Genomic DNA, 21,641 nt, shown 5'->3' on the forward strand with positions numbered 1-21,641 from the left:
TAAAAACATTGCAACACAGCCAAACCGAAAATTCTTGTTCCATGAGTGACACTTGCGCCTATCTTCAGGTTATACTTTCCTGAATGCTGATTTTGCTTTTTGGAATTGGATTGGATGTAAACACAAAACAACAATATATTTATACAATCTGCATAAAACTGCAATTTGTTAATAAAATCTCAAGTTTAATAATATGGAAATAAAACAAGAAGTTAGTGAGAAAACTTGTAAATTACAAATAGATAATGACACGTGTGTTGGTCCTTTGGATGCCTTCAAAATTGAAATTAAGGAAGAACCCAAGATAGAAACTACTTACCAAGCATTTGATTATTTAGACTTAAATGAAATCACTGTAAACACTGAAGTAGAAAGTGAAGATAAATTTATACTATTTGAAGAAAAGCAAACAACAATTGAAGAAAGTAAGTAAATACACTGATTAATACAATAACATAACAAATTATTTGTATGTTGAGGAAGTTTGTTTTTCAATTAAAGGTTAAATAATAACAATACATATACAATTACTTATAGTAGATTTTAAATGTATTGGATATGCTGTTTATGTTATACAGGGTATCACAAAAAGAATAGTCATAGATTATACCGAGATTTTTAGGGATGGAAATAAGTCGATTTAGCCTTTACCTACAGCCAAAAGCCCACCCAGAAAAAGTTACAAGGTAACTTGTTTCTAGTATATTTAATTAAAAACGGGACGTCAATGAAGCGAAATACTATTATACAATTTTTTTGTCTCTTAGCATTTGTTTGTAAAATGAATTTTTACTGTTTTGGAGCACTATTAAAAGCAAATATAGTCGCACTTTCCAACAGGCCCTCAATAGTCTTATCACTTCAGTTGTCCATTTTTTTGAATACTGCAGAAGGTAATTTTAACCTCCGATAGGAGCCTCATCAAGTGCGTGCTCCAGTTTGTTAATGATCAAATTTGCTTGAGCCCGATCTAGTTGAGTATCAGGATGATGTCTGTGTACTACCACCATTCTGAATACTTTTGTCACAGTGCTTTATGGCCTAGTCTGCTCGTTAGAACCCCTTGGTTTCTTAGCAACTCTGTTATGAGGGGGCTCATGGTGTTCTCCTGAAGTCTCTTTTTATCCTCAGATGTTGCTGATTTGGTTTTCTTGGGATTTGCTATGGTCCATGTCCTAGCAGCCATTTTTGCCTTTTTTCTCATCTTCCTTTGATGAGCTCTAGTAAGGCATATTTGAGACTTACTTATTTATTTTTTTAATTTAAAAATCCAAAATTATACTTCACAATTACTAATTTTCAAATTGTAAAAAATAATTCTTTGGTGTATGTTCTAAAACGCAATTCTATCATACTAACAAGATCAGAAATTGTTACGAAACCCCTTACAATTTTTTGAGCTTTCTCTCCTGGTGATTGACTTTTAATTAATTTTATTTATAGTTTATAAGTAGAGAGTTTTAATTATATTATTTGTAAATATTTAAATTAAAAATTTGAATCATATTTTTTTTTGAAGATTCATTTATTAATAGTTAAAATAATATTTTATTGTCTTAAAAAAATTTTATAAAATGCAAAAATTAAAAATATAGGAAAATTAAATCATTTACTTTTCAAGTGATTGGAATTAAATTTTAAAGCCACTGTTTGAGGTATACACATCATCGCTTAAGTAATTACTTATCAGGCTTCATATATCGTTTTACCTTTATGCTTATACTGTTTCGTATTTGAGTGTTTGAACCATTATTATTGTGAAATATTTTAATTGAGTTTTGATATTGTGTGTTTATAATTTGGGATTCTCATTTTTATTGCTAAAAAAGATAGTAAGATGTAAATTTAATACATTTTCATGTGTACAAATATCATATTTCAGACATGGTGGAAAAGTTTAGAATTTGTTAAAGTTTCTGATTCAAAATTAGAATATTCAATTCAACAGATGTTCAACATAAAGTGTATTAATAATACAAACTGATCCAACACAATAAAACAAAGGATTGAATATTTATTGTTGAAATTTTATTGTTGTTTATAGAATAGTATTTATAAATGGAATATCTTCTGTGTCAACTTCCTCTATATCAATATCAACAACATCCGTTTGCTAGCCATAACTATATAAAAACAGCCTGTAGCATAAATTCGTTAAGTTGTTAAAACTTATGCTGTGATATCAAGCCGATGGTACCTAAAACAAAAAGATTTTTACTGTTACTCTACATATAAAAAAAATTTGACTAAATATGTTTCAATGAAAGAAAGGTAATGTATACTTGCTGAAGATTTGTATGTCATAAAGCAGGACCCACCTATTGTATGAATTGTCTCACTGTATTTTTATGGAAATCTTAACAAAAATTCGTTATCATCAAATTCTTCCATATAATTTTCTCGTTCTCGTAAATAGGTTCGGCCGTTATTTAAAAAGTATGTTATTCTTTCATTATCATCAAAATGTTCCTCAAATTCGTTAAGGTCTATTTTGTCGATATAAAATGTAGATTTTGCCAAAAATAAATTAAAATAATAGTTCAAACACTGACACGCGAAACAAAACGAATATATAATAGTTTATTTTATAAATTTAAGGTTATAATGTCTTGATTATCTATAAACGGCTCTTAATTGTACTACTTTTGGCTGATTAAAGTTAATTGGCTAACAAAATTGGTCTAATCAGGGTTTAATCAGAACTGAAAGTATCGGCCCTACTAACATTTTAAAGATGATAAACTCAAACCTTCAAAAATGCTTTGTGCTGATATTATAGAATCTCCAAAAAAACGGTTTATGTCACAACTTTAAGACAACCAGGGATACAATAACTTCACTGCAATGAGGGTACGCAAATTTGTTATAGGCAACCAACATTCCATTTATATCGTGCCAGAGCAGAACAATACACGAATTTTAAAGCGACCGGTATTCCCCCACTGTACCCCATATATACTACTATTGTATTCCTTTATTTCTGCAATATTTTTTCTGTTCCAGTAAAATGTTTATAGTTAGTTTGTATTTTAGGTTGCCCCCAGGAGGAAAACAAAATGAAAATTATGGAAATGTTCCTTTCGTCTCATAAAGGAACATATACTTGTCAACATGCTGAAGAAAAATTATTAAATAAAAATATGAAAGTTGGGACTGGACAGAGACCTTCCAAATGTGAAATTTGTTTTAAACAGTTTAGTGATGCAGGTGGTTTGAAAAAACATTTGAAGGTGCACACTGGAGAAAAACCGTATAAGTGTGAAATTTGTTTAAAGCATTTTATTACTATGCATGACTTGAAAGTACATTTGAGAGAACACACTGATGATTTGAAAGTACATTTGAGAATACACACTGGAGAAAAACCATACAAGTGTGAAATTTGTTTTAAACAATTTAGTGAAGCAGGTGGTTTAAAAAAACATTTAATGGTGCACACCGGAGAAAAGCCATACAAGTGTGAAATTTGTTTTAAGCAGTTTTCCCAAACAAGTCATTTGAAAATACATTTGAGGTGGCATGCTGGAGACAAGCCTCATAAGTGTAAAACTTGTTTAAAACAGTTTATTACTACAAGTGATTTAAAAAGACATTTGAGAATACATACTGGAAAAAAACTTCACCAGTGTGAAATTTGTTTTCAACAGTTTAGTGAAGCAAGTAGTTTGAAAACACATTTGAGAGTGCACACTGGAGAAAAACCATATAAGTGTGAAATTTGTTTAAAGCAGTTTATTAAGATGAATGCTTTGAAAATTCATTTGAGAATACACACTGGAGAAAAACCATACAAGTGTGAAATTTGTTTAAAGCAGTGTATTACTGCATTTGTTTTAAAAAGACATTTAAGAACACATACCGGAGAAAAACTTCACAAGTGTGAAATTTGTTTTAAACAGTTTAGTGAAGCAAGTAATTTGAAAACACATTTGAGAGTGCACACTGGAGAAAAACCTTATACATGTGAAATTTGTTTAAAGCAGTGTATTACTGTAAGTGTTTTAAAAAGACATTTAAGAACACATACTGGAGAAAAACTTCACAAGTGTGAATTTTGTTTTAAACAGTTTAGTGAAGCTGGTAGTTTGAAAACACATTTGAGAGTTCACACCGGCGAAAAACCATACAACTGTAAAATTTGTTTAAAGAAGTTTATTAATATAAGTGTTTTGAAAATTCATTTGAGAATACACACTGGAGAAAAACCATATAAGTGTGAAATTTGTTTAAAGCAGTTTAATGATATGAGTGCTTTGAAAATTCATTTGAGAATACACACTGGAGAAAAACCATACAACTGTGAAATTTGTTTAAAGCAGTTTATTAATATGAGTACTTTGAAAAGACATTTGAGAACACATACTGGAGAAAAACCTCACAAGTGCGAAATTTGTTTTAAACAGTTTAGTGTAGCAAGTAGTTTGAAACGTCATTTGAGAGTGCACACTGGAGAAAAAACCTAAAAGTGTGAAATTTGTTTAAAACAGTTTAGTGATGCAAGAAATTTGAAAACACATTTTTTGAGAGCAGTTTATTACTGCAAGTGATTAAAAAGAAACACGTGAGCATGCTCTGGAGGAAAATTTCACAATTTTGAAATTTGTTTTAAACAGATTATTACTAAAAGTAATTTGAAAACATGTGAGAGTGCACAGTGAATATTTATAAGCTTAAGATAATATGGATGTTGGTGTAGTATTATATAAATCAGAATTTACTCTTCGTAGTGTTTGTGGCAGATGAGTCTAGAATTTTCAATCTCATAAGCAGTCATAGTAGCAGTTGTAATATTATGTAATATAATATAAATGTAAAATAATGATAAATATATAAACTATTGTAAATTGATTTATTTTAAAATAAATAATAGTTTTTTTAATTTTATCTATGGTGAATAATAACATATAATATATATAAACAGATTTTTTCAAAATTAATAATTAAACACTGATATAATGTTCACGTTTTCAACACGATTTTATCATTGGATATTTTTAGTAGATCGATATAGTGTTTATTCCCACTTAACGTGTGTGTGTTTGTACTTAAACTAATACGCTCCTGTACGCGCCGCCCCTATGAAACTTAAGGGAGGCGAAGCTATTTCAGACTACACGCATCTCAGTTTTGTATAGATCAGCGCGATAAACACTCCAGTTTTTTGTGTAAAATCAACCACGCAACTTTAAGAAGACTCTGCCCCCCTGAGATTCACTTAAATTTCATTCCTTGTCTTACTCCGTTTCATATTTTTATTATTTCTCTCTAGGAAACGTATGTGTTTCTCCGTCGCACTTATAGTTTTCTCTATTACTTGTTTTAGCGTATGTATATCTATCGTGGATCTTCCTTTTCTGAAACCGTACTGATAATCTCATATGCTTTGTTCTGTGTACATTGTTAGTCTGTCTAATTATACCAGCCATACTTTATGTTCAATCAATTAGTTTATAACGTTCTACGCCGTCTTCTGATTTCCAGTCTCCATTTATCTCGGTCGTTCCAAAGGTTTTCTTCAACTCACCTCTCCCTTAAGTCTTTATCTATTCCTTCTCTCCAACTTAATCTCGGTCTACCTTGCTTTCTTCTTCTATTTGGTGCCCAGTTCAATACTTTCTTTGGTATTCTGTGTTCATTCATTCTTTGTACCATACCATCTTAGTTGATTTATTCTGATGTCCTCTGTTATATTGTGCTTAATACCCGTAGTTTCTCATATTTTTTCGTTTTTAACTCTGTCTAATTTTGATTTTCCAGCCGCTCTTCTCCAGATGTCCATTTCTGTTGCTTCTAATGCTTTTAAGTTTTTTTCCTTTCAGAGGCCATACCTCACTTCCATATGTAACAATGCGTTTTATAATGCTGTTATAGATTTTGTGTTTGTTTTCTTTGAAAATTGTTTATTCCACAGTACACTGTTTAATTGCATAATGGTTTGTCTTCCCTGGTTATTTCTATGTTTATTTTCTTCGTCTAATTTGCCATCGTTGGTTATTTCAGTGCCTAAATATTTGTATTTTGACAGTGATTTATTTCTCGCAGTATTTCTTTTAAGATTAGATTTTGTTGAATTCCCCCAATACACATGTATTCAGTTTTCTTAATATTTACTTCTAGCCCCTATAGTTATTCTTCGATAAGTTTACAGGTCATATATTCGAAGGCTTCATAGTCTTGGGCCATCACTATCTGGTCGTCTGCACAACTCAACGTATACAATATTGCGTCTTTTAGAGAAATTCCCGTGTTTCTGCATTTTTTTTCCACATTTTCATCGCTTACTCCGAGTAGATCTTAAACAAAGTAGGAGACACGCAACATCCTTGTTTGAATCCTTTGCTGATAGTGAAACTCTTGGATACGACTTTTCTTTATTGTACTTGTGTTGTTCTTGTAGAGGTCTTTAACAGCCTTGATAGAGGTCTTGAGAAGCCTCACAAACAAAGATGATGAAATAAATACAGAAAGGAAGGAGAAGCAGGGTTGCTCAATCATGAGTCTCTATAGAAACTGCAGTACACCTTCTCTTACAGAGTGTACAACTACGAAGCAATCACAAGGGCGATTCGTCTAAAAGAAATAGACGAAAAAAGCTGCATATGGATATACAGCATGCTGAGGGAACGTGTGATATACACAACGTTACTTGGGGATACAGTGTCATCACAAATATGTGGGAGCTTTATCTTCTCTCTTGTAGAATCGGGTCATTGATGTTTTAATAGCTAGACTCAGCAACGACAATCATGTTCTGGGCTATGCGGAAGACCTCTTCATCTTATCATCCTGACTTAACAACTTGACGTGGATCCTAGCCTCCTCAAGAATTTCTCTCCAGTCGTCCCTATCCATCGCCTTCCTCTGCTAAGCATATTTCTCATGTCTTTATTACGCCTTTTTTATGTCTAAAAAATTTTCGTATATCACCAATCAACTAAAAATATTTAATAAATATTTCTTTACAAATTTATAAACATGTACGTATGAAGTATGTGGTATTTATTATACGTCATTGTTGAATCTGTCTACGAAAAATATGGCGGCTGATGAAAAGTCAACCTTAGTAAGTCTACGAACCGTGAGTATAGTGTGTATTCATTGTACCATGAGTATAGACAACTTTATACTGTGCTTGTCATGTGCTTGTACTTTCTTTAACCTAACACCAAAGAATATAGACGTCTATTCTTTGCTAACACTGAACCTAACCCACGGTTTCTAGACTGAGAACTAGATTCTAGGAACCGTGAACCTAACCCCCCTTTCCCTTGTCTGATCTTGCTTTTTGGATGTAAACATAAAGCTGCAATTGTTTGTTACATAAATTCATATTTAATATGGAAATGGAACAAGGTCCTAACCTCAAGAATTTCTCTCCAGTCGCCCCTATCCATCGCCTTCCTCTGCCAAGCACGTATTCCCATATTTCACATGTCTTTATCGATTACGTCATTTTTATGCGTAAAAAATGTTGGTATATAACCTATCAACTAAAAAATATTTATAAATTTATAAACAAGTACATACATTATACGTCATTGTTAAATCTGTCTGTTCGAAAAACATGGTGGATGATGAAAAGTCCTTTTTGAAGCATTCAACATAGCCATTATAAAAATATGGCAACACTGCTAAATCGAAATGTTATTCCATTCCATGGTACACTGTCTACAATGATGTTATTCCATCCATGGTTGACATTTGCGGCTATCTTCAGTTTTTTTTGTACTTCTACCAACGAATATAGACTAGACGCTTATCTATATTCTTTGCTTCTACTTCATAAATCTGCAATAATTGTTTGTTACATAAAACATAAAATCAAATTTAATAATATGGAAATAAAACAAGAAGTTAGCGAGAAAACTTGTAAATTAGAAATAGATAATGGCACGTATATTATCCCTTTTGATGCCTTCAAAATTGAAATTAAGGAAGAACCCAAGACAGAAACTGCTCACCAAGCATTTGATTATTTAGACTTAAATGAATTGACTATAAACACTGAAGTAGAAGGTGAAGATAAATTTATACCATTTGAAGAAAAGCAAACAACAAATGAAGAAAGTAAGTAAATATCACTGACGAATAAAATAACAGGTAACAAATTATTGTAGGATGAGGAAGTTTATTTTTAAATTAAAATTTATAGAATACATATACAATAATTACTTAAAAGAGATTTTAAAGAATATTTTGTGATACCTAAGAATAACTTTTACAAGGTATCACAAAAAGGATGGTCATAGATTGTACCACAATTTTTAAGGATGAAAATAAGTTGATTTGGCCTCACTTATCATTATCATTTTGGCTTTACAACCCTATGTAGGTCCTATTCTCTTCAAGAATTTCTCTCCAGTTATCCCTCTCCATCACCTTTCTCTGCCAAGCACATATTCCCATATTTCTCATGTCTTCATCTATGTTATCAAGAAACCTTGATCTAGACCTCACTTGCAAAAGTCCACCCAGAAAAAGTTATGAGCTAACTTTTTTACAGCACAACATTGGATTAAAAATGAGACATTGAAGGAATGAAATACCTATTATACATTTTTTTTTGTATATTATTAGCATTCTGTGATTTTGGGATATAAATTATTTGATAATTAAGAATTTTTTGTTGTTTAACTGGTTTTATGTAGCGGTACTTTATTTTTGTTTATTCAAAAATGCAGTACACATTATTAGGATTTTGATAAATTGAAACTATCATGTTCTGTTGTTTTGTGGCTACTTGTAAAAATAAAAATGAACAAACTCAAGAAAACATTTTTTATTAATAAGCTTGTTTGTGGGAGAAACAAGCTTACAGTCTCTGGCCAAATTATTAAATGCACTGCAAGATTTCATGTAAAATATTACCTTTTAACTGAGTAACTAACATTGTACTGTTTTATTACTTTCAATTGATTTGTTTTTTATTTTTATATTATCCAATCAATTACTAATATATTTGACATAAATAAACAGCATTTATTTAGAAAAGCAACTGTTTATTACGCTTTAAAGAAAAGTGAAATTAATGCTAGTAAAAGTCAGTATATAGTTGAGCAACCTCCAGCCACTATCAATGCTTTAATTCTGAATGGCATGCTATCAATGCAAGACTACTGTTTCCTGCATTTGAAGATGATGATCACACACATAAATAATCTTTTCTAGGATCTGGTTTTTGTTGGTAATCACATCTTCAGCCACTTCTCTTTTCATCAGCTCCCACACATTTTCAGTTGGGTTCATATTAGGGCTATTACCCAACCAATTCAACAGGTAGATATTTTTTCTGCCAAAAAAGCTAACAGACTGAGCAGTGTGACAGGGAGCTCCATCTTGCATGAAAGTGAATGGTTCCCCATTTGTAATACTTTGTAATACTTCTTTGTACTGATCTTGCCTCATTATTTCTTTGAAGACATACATATGTCTAGTGCCCTTGCTGCTGATGACTAACCAAATCATCACTTTGGTGGGATGTTTAACTGTCAGGATCACACAATCAGGTTGAAACTTTTCTCCATGATGACTACAGATACTGAACTTTATTCTGCAAAATTTCGAATGTGATAAAATAGGAAAAATATATAAACTTCCATATTTATTTGCTTTATTTAACTAAAAATAATAATGTATCAATTTTTGATTAAATGGCTGTATCTTACTCATCTCCAGAAGTCCATATCTTTGTCTTGCCATTGTTTCGCCTATTTCTGGCATTTTGCTTTAATTGCAGCTGTTAATTTGGGCTTCCTGACTGGGTAACAGGCTTTTAAATCTAATTCTTTCAATTTTCTTTGAAAAGTGTTTTCACAAACATTTACGCTAGCATCCCGGAGTTGTGATTTTATTACCTTTGTGGCTATCAAATCTGTTTTCTAGACAAATTTTCTTCAAATTTCTCTCTGACTGTGGAGTGAAAATTGGTTTTCTACCCCGCATCTTTTCTTTCTTTTCGGGCTTAATTCCTCCCTTGACTCAATTTTCTTTTTTTTTGCGTCATACACTAGCTTCAGAAACCTTCAATCTTTTATTTATTTATTTATTTAATTAACGGATATACCATTTTTACAGAAATATGACGTCAACCTTTACAAAGCTTATATATAGGTTGCGTTAATAAAAAACAAACCAAAATTAAAATCAAACAAAATTCAATTAAAGTAGTACCTTAAGTTATTAAACAATGCTCAAAATCTCTCAAATGATTTCTTAAATGTTGCTGTAGATATTCCAAATAACTCTAAACTATTGCTGTACTCATTGGCAGTTCATAAAATTCTTGTAATGGGTTCATTTTGGCCATAATTCGTAGTGTGGAATGGAATGTTGAAAATCTCAGTGTTACGAGTTCTTCTAGTATTAACATTAAAATTTAATAAACTTAGTAACTCTGGATCTTGAACATCTTACTTACTTACTTAGTCCTAAGCCTTTCTACCGTTAGGTGTAAGGCTGGTGGGGTTAAGATTTGCACTGTTGTCTCCATGCTATCCGGTCTTGTGTTAGATTTCGTGCACTTTCCCATGTCAATCCTTTCTTCTCAACTTCTTTTCTGATTTCGTCTACCCACCTAACTCTTGGTCTTCCTCGTTTGTTTTTCCCTTGCATTCTCGTTTCAAACACTCGTTTTGTTAATCTTTCATTCGACATTCTACACACGTGTCCGAACCATCTTAGTTGCCCCTCTACTATTTTTTCGTTTATTGGTTCTAGTTTTAGGTTTTGTCTGATTGTTTCGTTTCGAAACGATCTTGAACATATCCATTTATAATTTTAAAAAGGAAACATAAATCCGCTTGACATCTTCTATCATGTAGTGATTGGATATTTAGTATTGACAGTATATCATCATATGTGTATTGATGTCTAATAAAACCAATTTTGTAAGCACATACCCTCAAGAATTTATTTTGAACTCTCTCGATACTGTAGATGTCACTGTTATATGAAGGAGACCAAATGAGAGAACCATACTCCAAAACTGATCGAACTAAACTACAGTATAACATTTTTAAAGTTTGTACTGAAAACTGATTACAGTTTCTAAGAATAAATCCCAACATTTTTAAAGCTTTAGCTGAAGATTCGTTAATGTGATATTTAAAAGTTAGTTTAGAATCAAAATTTATACCTAAATCTTTAATATTATGACGTGCCTCTAAAGGTACATTATTTATACAATAATCATAATTTACAAACTCTCTTGTTCTTCCAAAAGTAATTTTAAAACATTTTTGTATATTTAAGTATAGCATGTTTACCTCACACTAACTAGCTAAGCTTTTAATGTCATTCTGTAACAAAGAGGCATCAACTAGGTCATTAACTATTCGAAATATTTTAAGGTCATCAGCAAACATTAGAAATTTACTATTTTTAATCACTGAGGATATATCATTAACAAATATATTAAATAAGAGAGGTCCAATATGAGACCCCTGAGGTTACAGATATTCGTTGAGATAAACAATTTCCATATTTAACATACTGACATCTACCAGATATATAACTACCTATCCACTCAATTATTTTACCTCCAAATCCATAGCCATTTAATTTAGCAATAAGCACATCATGGTTAACTCTATCGAAGGCTTTTGAGAAGTCTGTGTAGATAGCGTCAACCTGACCCTTCTATTCCACTGAATTAGCTATAAAATTCGTATACAATATTAAGTTCGTGCATGTAGACTTACCTTTAGAAAAGCCATGTTGTCCAACATCAATTAAATCTTTACAATTCCATGTCAAAAAGTTATTTACAAGACACTCAAAAAGTTTGGGTAATACAGATTGGTTACAAACCGCTTGATAATTTTCAACATCATTTTTATTACCAGATTTGAAAATTGGTGTTAGATAACTAGTCTTCCAAAGATCAGGAAAGATGCCGGTACTCAATGAGGAATTAAATAATAAGCAGATAGGTTTTACAAGAGTGAAAATGCAATGCTTGAGAACATAAGCTGGCAAACAATCAGGTCCAAGCGATAATTTCCAAGGCATCTTTAAAACACTATCAATTATGTCAGAGACCTCAATACTATAATTATTTACATTTACACTCTGCTGATAGTTAAAAATTGGGGTCTGATTAATTATAGAATTAGAATATGTAGTTGAGAAAAACTTACTAAATAGATTAACTACGTCTTGAGTATTATCCCTTGTACTATCACCGTAGAACATATCAAATGGCAGATTATAACTTTTACGTTTATTATTGATATACTTCCAAAAATGTCGAGGATTAGATATAATCCCATTCTCAATATTATTCAAATAGTTACTATAACATTGAGAGGAGACTTGCTTACATTCATTTCTTAACTGAGAAAATCTTAAATAATCATCCCTTCTGCCAAACAATTTATACTGCTTATGTATTTTCTTTTTTAAATATATCAACTTCCTTAATTTACCATTAAACCAAATCGGAAACGAACTTGTTTTAAATGTTTTGATCGGAACAAAGAAGTCAAAACCTATAAACATAAAATCATAAAATACTGCTAAGCATAATCTTCTTGATATTTCTCGGTTTATATATATATATATATATATATATATATATATATATATATATATATATATATATATATATATATATATATATATATATACAACGCAAAAGTCTAAGCATATTTTAATAATTTGACAATACCAATGACAGAAATTTCATGACCATATAAATTTGCTTGTATTATAATTGTTGATACAGACATTTCTTATCAAAAAAAAAATTGTAAAACTGATAGCAATACGTGTTTTAGAATGTTTTTTATAAGGAACAAGAAAATCTACATTTTTATATTTTGTTTATTTTTAATTTTAGTCACTTTATACCATTCTTGCTTAATAGGTGAGTTAAAAATATTGACTTTTTGCCATGCAACGACAACATTTAACGTTGGATGGGATGAATAGAGCCGTGGGCCTCCTTCAAGCTGGTATGAGACAAACTCAAGTTGCTGACCAGCTGGGTGTCTCCCAAAGCGTCGTAAGTCGTTTGTGGAGTTGGTTTAGAGACACTGGGAGTCCAGCCAAGCAACATCCAGGACGTGGTCGCTCTACAACCGTCGCTCAAGACCGATATTTAATTTTAAATGCCAGAAGGCTGCCAACAATCACAGCATCCGAACTGGTTAATGAATTACAGCTTGCAGATAACGTAACAATTAGAATAGAATAAAAAAAAGCTTTATTCTCAGGATTCACAAGTTACACACAAATATAAATTGTCAATAGAGAGAATGGTGTCAATTATAATTTGTAATGGTTGCTGTAACAACCTACACTTAACATAAAAGTAATATTAAAATATGTATAAGGATAATGACAGTGACATTTAGATTCAGATAAGAGCCCTCAGCTTCCCTGCAGGTCAGCTTCAAGGTATTCTTCCACTTTGTATGGTTCAAGGTGTATGAGCAACTGTTGAACAGACTTTCTATATTTATTTATGTCAGTTTCTATTTTGATGCTATAAGGCAGTTTATTAAAGAATTTAATACAGGCATATTCTGTGGTTTTCTCAGATACTGTTAGTCTGTGTATTGGTATATTATAGTTTATGAGATTGTTTCGTGTATTAGTATTATGGTTTGTTATGTGTTTCAAGAATTTATGTCTATTTGTAAAAATGAAAACTAAGCATTCAAATATGTATGTTCCAGCCTTTGATATTATGTTTAGTTTTTTGAAATTACCTCTACATGAATCCCTGTATTTCAAGTTAAGTAGAGTTCTGATTGCTCTGTTTTATAATATAAAAACCTGTTCAGCATTACCACTTCCCCCCCCAGAAAACTATTCCAAATCGCATTACAGAATGAAAATTTGAAAAATATACAACTCGTTTACATTTTTCGTCCAAATAATTTGCTGTTATTCTGAAAGAATAGCAGATAGATGCTAACCTGTTACATATCTCATTTATATGCACTCCAAAATCTAAATTTTGGCCAATATGTACCCCCAGAAATTTTGTGCTTTGGTTTAGAGTAACCATTTGCGATTGAATTGAGACAGTTTCTGGTAAGGTACTATTATTTGTTTTAGTGACGAAACAGATATAATTTGTTTTTTCTCTATTCAGTATGAGTTTATTCATATTGAAGCCATCTCTGTGCTTTATCCAATCTATTATTAGCAATATTCAAGGATGACCCTATAGTTAAAATGTTAGTGTCATCTGCAAATTTCACAATAAGAGTATTCTGATTGTTGTCTGTAATGTCGAAAGCTAAATCATTTACATAAAAAACAAAGAGAAGAGGACCCATAATACTTCCCTGAGGAATTCCCACCGAAATGAGTCCTTCATCAGAGAAGCAATTTCTTCCCTCGTACTCAAATTTTACTTTCTGTTTTCTGTTTGATAGGTATGATTTTATCCAATTGTAACCAGGCCCTCTAATGCCATATATGTAAAGCTTCCCCATTAGTATTTTGTGATTTAAAGTATCATACATATCTTTGTTTTCATAACCCCTTATTTATCTTTGTTATAAAATCATAAATGGCAGTCTCTATAGATTTTCCCTTAAGGTACATATGTTGTGCATGGCACAACAGTCCCTCACTATAGAAAAAACTAAGAAGCCTGACACACATGACTGTTTCAAAAACCTTAAAGAATGATGGTAAGAGCAAAGAAGATAGACGCTTATATAAGACCAGTTCAAATGGGCGATTTGGTTACGGTTTAAGAGGGTGGCTGCATAAACTCACAGCGTGGTGCCGTGGCCGTCGGCTTAAAACTATCTTGAAAATTTCATAATGAAATATGTAGTTAGGGGGAGGTGGGAAAGGAGTACGAACGGGTAACTTTGCATCTAGGCCTAAACAAATTTTGATGCCATTGATTTGCAAACTGTCTTTTTTTTTGTTTTTTCACAATAAAATCTTTATTTTCAATATATTAAATTGTTAAATTTTTAATTTTAAAACTTAAAAATGTATGATATTTACAATATTCAAAGTATTTATTTTTTTAATTGTATAACTTTGAATTAAAAATTGGTTTGTTCCAACACAACGAAAAACAGTCACATAACTTTTTATTATACTGTTTTTCTGCCCAGAAATTAACGAAACAATTTTAAAAAATTTCAATTTAAAAAAAAAGTATTCAATGAAACTTTTTACTAAATTATGAAATTTTCCATTTCGCCAAAACTTCCATTTCATCCATAATTTTTCAATAACAACAAAAAGCATTCCTGATTTATTTTTGAAATAACAAAATAAACTTTAACAGTACATTTTAATGAATAGTACCTATATGTGAAAGTTTTTACGCTGTATGGGTAATATTTAATCTTGTTTTAAAATAACAACTAATAGTATCTAAAACATAATTTTCACAATGAATGAATATTGGTGAAATTATTACAATATAGTCTTAAACTGATTTATACTTAAGATTTGTACATATTTCAATTAAAAATTTGAATTATAATAATTTTTCTAAAAAGATTAATTTATTAAAAGTTAAAATAATATTATTTTCTTTAAACAATTTTATAAAACGCAAAAATTTAATCCTATTCTACGACCACGCGGCATCTACATATAAAAATATCTAAAGTTGCATTTATTGCCCCACTCTTTCATATTTTAGAAGCAAACCGCTCCTTAGTGGTACCACGTGCAACACGTGCGTTCCACTCGACCCACTTTTCTTTATCTATGTCCCATCTTTTGCTAACACTCAAAAATAACAGTGAACAATTCTTCTATAAGCGTCTATCTTCTTTGGTAAGAGGCTTATAGGACGATAATTTTCTAGTAAAGTGGCATCACCTTTTTTATACACTGGTTTTACTACAGCTATTTTTAAGTTGTCTGGAAATATCCCATTTATGAAGGTATTGTTTATTATATGACATAAACAATACCTTCATATCATATCATTCATAATTAGCAGCAGTACTGTGAGGAATCGTCCATGAAGCCAATCTTCGTTGTCGGCGACCACTGAGATGTCCACCTCTATCTAGAGGCAATCGCGCTGCAAGATTAACCTGGTGTCAAGAGTTTCAGAATTGGACTGACAATCACTGGGCCACATTTTTGTTTAGTGGCGAGTCTTGATATGGATTTCATCCAGATTCTCGTCGGACAAGAGTTTGGAGACGACCCGGAAATGAAGAATGATTACAACATCTTCAAGAAGTGTATGCATACAGAGGTGGTACATTAATGGTATGGGGCGGAATCATGATTGACGGAAGAACCGACCACGCATATTGTAACAAACTGGTTGGATAACGAGGGTATTGATGTATTGCCGTGGCCAGAACAATCACCAGACTTGAATCCCATTGAGCATGTATGGGACATGCTCCAACGAAGAATGACTCTACATATGGGCAATATCTACAATGAGTTTCAATTAAAAGAGCTTCTGAGAGAACAATGGACACAACTACCTCAAGCAGTGATTAACAATGTGATTCGGAGCATGAAGAGTAGATGTACAGCTGTGAGAAACCAACGTGGTGGCCATACTTTATTTTAAGTTCATATTTCGTATTGTTGTGAATTTATTAAAAGGTTCAATATTTATAACACTTACGAATTTAATTTATTTTTTATTTATATTAATTTATCTGACAATAATTTATATATATCCGAACGTAACAATTAAATCGCGGGCGCGGGTCCTCAAATATTAACTGACTTCTTCCAAATAAAATGTCCTGTTATATACTCAGTACCGTTAGACTCGAAAAGTCGACGGCCCTCTCGACTAGACAGAGCGGCGAAATGGTCTCTCAAAACTGGTATATACATCGGCTCGTGTCCAGAAGGTTCGAATCGTGTTTTTATAACAAAGGGGGACCCATCGTGTGTCAGGTAGGCATTACCTGAATCGGATGATTCATCTACATCCTTCGTCGAAATTTCTACAACAAAACAGAATTAGTCATAATATTTAGTTATTTCAGGCCATGATAATTATCGTAACAGTATTTTTGACATTTTATGGTGGTATGTGAAACATGGGTGATTTGCAATATATTTTTTTGCTCCAATTTTCTGTTTTTTGCAATTTATGGTTTTTGACATATTAAACAACAATTTAAACTACAAATTTTGTATTACTTTTTTTAAGCTGATTACAGACAAACAAAATACATCTATTTATAAAAATATCCGTAGTAGACTTTATATATATATATATATATATATATATATATATATATATATATATATATATATAAATATATATATATATATATATACATATATATATATATATATATATATATATATATATATATATATATATATATATATATATATATATATATATACTTACAGTAAAATCTTCGTTAACCGAAATAATTGGGGGGAAGGCCGTTTCGGATAACAAGAATTTTGGTTAAAAATGACATTGTTTTTCCTAGTATCCTTGGTCACAGTATTGGTACTTATTTAAAAATACGATGAGGTGGTTTTTAATGTTTTCTAATAATCAAATACAGAATAAAGTAATAAAATTAAGGAAAATGAACAAGTTTAACAAGCTTTTTTAAAGAAATCTTCTGTTTTCATTTGACAACGATGTTTTGCAGCTATATCTCCATCGTTCATTTCCAGAACGTTATGATTTGCCTCATTCGATTGTTCGACGAAACGTAAAACAATCTGAAAAGGACAAAACTTTATACAATGACAACAAAAATTAAGAACCTAGTTGTGTCCCTAACTAATTAGGCCTACTGTATAAAATTCTTACCTCTAAGGCATTGAAAATATCGTCGGCGGTCTCGTGCTGCCTGTTGTCTGTTGGGTCCTCATCTTCGTCGTCTGATACGCTCAGGTTGTCTGTATGAAGAACCATATCATTGATGTCCTGATCGGTGAATTTACTTTCTGAGTCATCGGCTGCTAACCACTCACGCATCTCTTCTTGGTTAATTTCGTCACATGCCGGCAAATTTTTTATTAAAGGTTTAATTTCTTCTGCCGTTTCCATACCATTTTCTTCTTTAGGATCGTCAATCAAAATCCCATCAAACAGTTTGTTCCAGCATTTTTTCAAAATTGAAAATTTGATCTTGACCCACGACTTAGGACACCAATAAACAACATGTTTCATTGTTAAAGATTTGAGAATTTCGGGAACACTTTTGGATTTATTCGTCTGCTGTTATAACAGATGTCTTAAAAATACTCCTCTATAATGTCTCTTGGATGTCTCTATTACCCCCTGGTCTAACGGCTGAATTAAGCTCGTGACATTCGATGGCAAAAATCTGACAATTGTCACCATTTCGTAGATTTTGAGGGTGAGTTGGTGTATTGTAAACAAGCAACAATGCTTTGATGGGAAGGTTTTTTAATTTTAAAAAGGATTTTACACTCTGAACGAATTTATTTTCAAACCATTCTGATAATAAAGTGGTCGACATTCATGACCTTATTTGGCTTCTATAAAAAAATGGAAGTGCTTTTTCGGAAATATCTTTTAGAACTCTTAGTTTTTTTTTTATTTACATAAATAGGCATCAATCAGTAAGTGAAATTAATGGAGTTGTTACGTTTTACGATAAAAATTTATTTTTTTTGACGAAATTATTGAAACTCTCAGCCGTTTCGGTTAAACGATGTTTCGGTTTAAAAGGTTTCGGTTAAGGGAGGTTTTACTGTATATAAATATAAATAAATAAATAAATAAATATATATATATATATATATATATATATATATATATATATATATATATATATATATATATATATATATATATTCTGTTCCTTTACTTCTGCAATAATTTTTCTGTTTCAGTAAAATGTTTATAGTTGGTTTATATTTCAGGTTGTCCCCAAGAGGAGAACAAATTGAAAATTATGGAAAAGTTACTTTCATCTCATAAAGGAAAATATACAGGTCAACAAGCTGAAGAACAAATATTAAATAAAAATATGAAAGTTGGGACTGGCCAAAGACCTTACAAATGTGAAATTTGTTTCAAACAGTTTTCTCAAACACAACACTTAAAACAACACTTGTTGGTACATACTGGAGAAAAATCTTACAAGTGTAAAATTTGTTTTAAGCAGCTTACTGCTAAAAGACATTTGAAAAGACATTTGACTAATCATATTCGTGAGAAACTTCACAAGTGTGAAACTTGTTTAAAGCAGTTTATTACTAAATATGAGTTGAAAATACATTTGAGATGGCACACTGGAGAAAAACTGTATAAGTGTGAAACTTGTTTAAAGCAATTTATTACTAAAAGTAAATTAAATGTACATTTGAGAGTGCATACCGGAGATAAACCATACAAGTGTGAAATTTGTTTAAAGCAATTTATTACTACAAGTGATTTGAAACGACATTTGAGAATACATACTGGAGAAAAATTTCACAAGTGTGAAATTTGTTTTAAACAGTTTAGTGAAGCTGGTAATTTGAAAACACATTTGAGAGTTCACACCGGAGAAAAACCATACAACTGTGAAATTTGTTTAAAGCAGTTTATTAATATGAGTGCTTTGAAAATTCATTTGAGAATACACACTGGAGAAAAACCATACAAGTGTGAAATTTGTTTAAAGCAGTACACTAGTTCAAGGGTTTTGAAAAGACATTTGATAACACATGCTGGAAAAAAACATAAGTGTGAAATTTGTTTTAAACAGTTTAGTGAAGCTGGTAGTTTGAACACACATTTGAGAGTGCACACTCTAGAAAAGCCTTACAAGTGTGAAACTTGTTTAAAGCAGTTTATTACTACAGGTAATTTGAAAACACATTTGAGAACACACACTGGAGAAAAACCATACAAGTGCGAAACTTGTTTAAAGCGATTTGTTACTACAAGTGATTTAAAAACACATTTAAGAGTGCACACTGGAGAAAAACCTTATACATGTGAAATTTGTTTAAAGCAGTGTATTACTGCAGGTGTTTTAAAAAGACATTTAAGAACACATACTGGAGAAAAACTTCACAAGTGTGAAATTTGTTGTAAACGGTTTAGTGAAGCTGGTAGTTTGAAAACACATTTGAGAGTTCACACTGGAGAAAAACCGTACAAGTGTGAAATTTGTTTTAAACAATTTAGTCAAACAAGTACTTTTAAAAAACATTTGAGAGTGCACACTGGAGAAAAACCGTACAAATGTGAAATTTATCTAAAACAGTTTACTAGAATCAAGTAATTTAAAAATACATTTGAGTGTACACACTTGAAAAAACTGTACACATCTTAAACTTGTTTAAAGCAGTTTGTTGTTACAAATTATTAGAAAAAACACTTGAGAGTGGACACTGGAGCAAAATCATACAAGTGTGAAACTTGTTTAAAGCAGTTTGCGATTGGAAGTGAATTGAAAAATATTTGATAATGTCCACTGGAGAAAAACCCTACAGTGTGAAATTTTATTTTAATTGGTTTTCTCACAAAAATATATTTGGGGGTGCACAGTACATAAAAACAAGTATGACAGTTGTTTTAAGCAGTTTTCTCAAGTATTTAATATGAAACTGCATATAAGAATGTTCACTGGAGAACAATTTCTTTTAAATAATTTGATGCTGCATATGATTTGAAACAGCATACAAGAACCTTAAATTAATTTTGCTCACCTCTCAATATTTGCAATTCACAAAATACTTCATTCATATCACCTTTTGCATCTTCGACTGTCATATCAGTAGGTTATGATTACGGTCACGGGGCTCTAGGCACAATGTATGGAGACTCTTTGTCAGTTGTCACTACTTGTCAAGATCATTGTTAGAACTTAGAACATGGGTTTTGGGACATTGTTGATTCTTGGAGACTTTGTTAAAAAGTATGTTTAAATAAATGTATTAAACCCAATGAAATATTATTACTTGGCGCAGTCAGTAGGATATTAAACAAAAATCATGGAAGCAAGGTTACCAAATCCATTATCATTTGAAGGCAATGTGGCCGAAAATTTTAATGGATTTGGTAACCTTGCTTCCATGATTTTTGTTTAATATCCTACTGACTGCGCCAAGTAATAATATTTCATTGGGTTTAATACATTTATTTAAACATACTTTTTAACAAAGTCTCCAAGAATCAACAATGTCCCAAAACCCATGCATTACTTTTTTTTAAGAGTTCTCTTAAGGGCGTGGAAATCTCTGACAAGTGTGGAATGAATGCCCTTAAATAATTTACCATTCCCAAAATTTGTTGTAATTCCTTTTTATTTTCTGGATCCTTCAATCTTCTTATCGCTTCTACTTTTTTGTTGTCAGCTCTCATCCCATCTTTATCAAAGATATGACCCAAGTATCTAACACTTTCAACGCAATATTGTATTTTGTTTGGGTTAAATTTCACATTTAGTTCTCTAGCCCTATCTAACACCTTATTCAGTGTATTATTATGCTCTTCTATTGACTCACCACAAATTAATAGATCATCGAAGTAGACTATACAACCTGGAATATCTGCAAAATTTTCAGAATTTAATTTCTGGAAGTATTCAGGTGCTATGTTAAGACCAAATGGCAGGCGGCAAAATTTATATGTGCCAAATATAGTGCCAAAAGCACATAAATTACTGGATTGCTCATCCAGTTCTACTTGGTAAAAACCCTCCTTAATATCTAGAACTGTAAAAAATGACTTACCC

At 31.3% G+C, this 21,641-nt stretch overlaps 1 protein-coding gene across 3 annotated transcripts; it reads left to right on the forward strand.

The window, feature by feature from the left end:
• Positions 1-35: 35 nt before the first annotated feature.
• LOC140440039 (uncharacterized) lies at positions 36-20,895 on the forward strand. 3 transcript variants are annotated; one of them, XM_072530283.1, is made up of 2 exons: positions 36-425; positions 18,835-20,895. In XM_072530283.1, exons 1-2 carry the CDS (start codon positions 194-196, stop codon positions 20,184-20,186), a joined length of 1,584 nt encoding a protein of 527 aa, XP_072386384.1. In that variant the 5' UTR covers positions 36-193; the 3' UTR covers positions 20,187-20,895. The 3 variants fall into 3 exon arrangements, with proteins under 3 accessions (XP_072386384.1, XP_072386383.1, XP_072386382.1); XM_072530282.1 differs by lacking the exon at positions 18,835-20,895 and adding an exon at positions 3,034-4,971 and having other exon boundaries at positions 39-425; XM_072530281.1 differs by lacking the exon at positions 36-425 and adding an exon at positions 7,400-8,067.
• The last annotated feature ends 746 nt before the right edge of the window (positions 20,896-21,641 follow it).

This window comes from Diabrotica undecimpunctata, chromosome 4 (assembly GCF_040954645.1).
Source record: "Diabrotica undecimpunctata isolate CICGRU chromosome 4, icDiaUnde3, whole genome shotgun sequence".
Lineage (NCBI taxonomy): Eukaryota > Metazoa > Arthropoda > Insecta > Coleoptera > Chrysomelidae > Diabrotica > Diabrotica undecimpunctata.

Bases quoted from the DNA above. Each gene is read 5' to 3' on its own strand.
- LOC140440039 (XM_072530281.1), top strand. From the start codon at position 7,620: ATGGCAACACTGCTAAATCGAAATGTTATTCCATTCCATGGTACACTG. The intron at 8,068-18,834 runs GTAAGTAAATAT...TTTATATTTCAG, and splicing joins GCAAACAACAAATGAAGAAA to GTTGTCCCCAAGAGGAGAAC.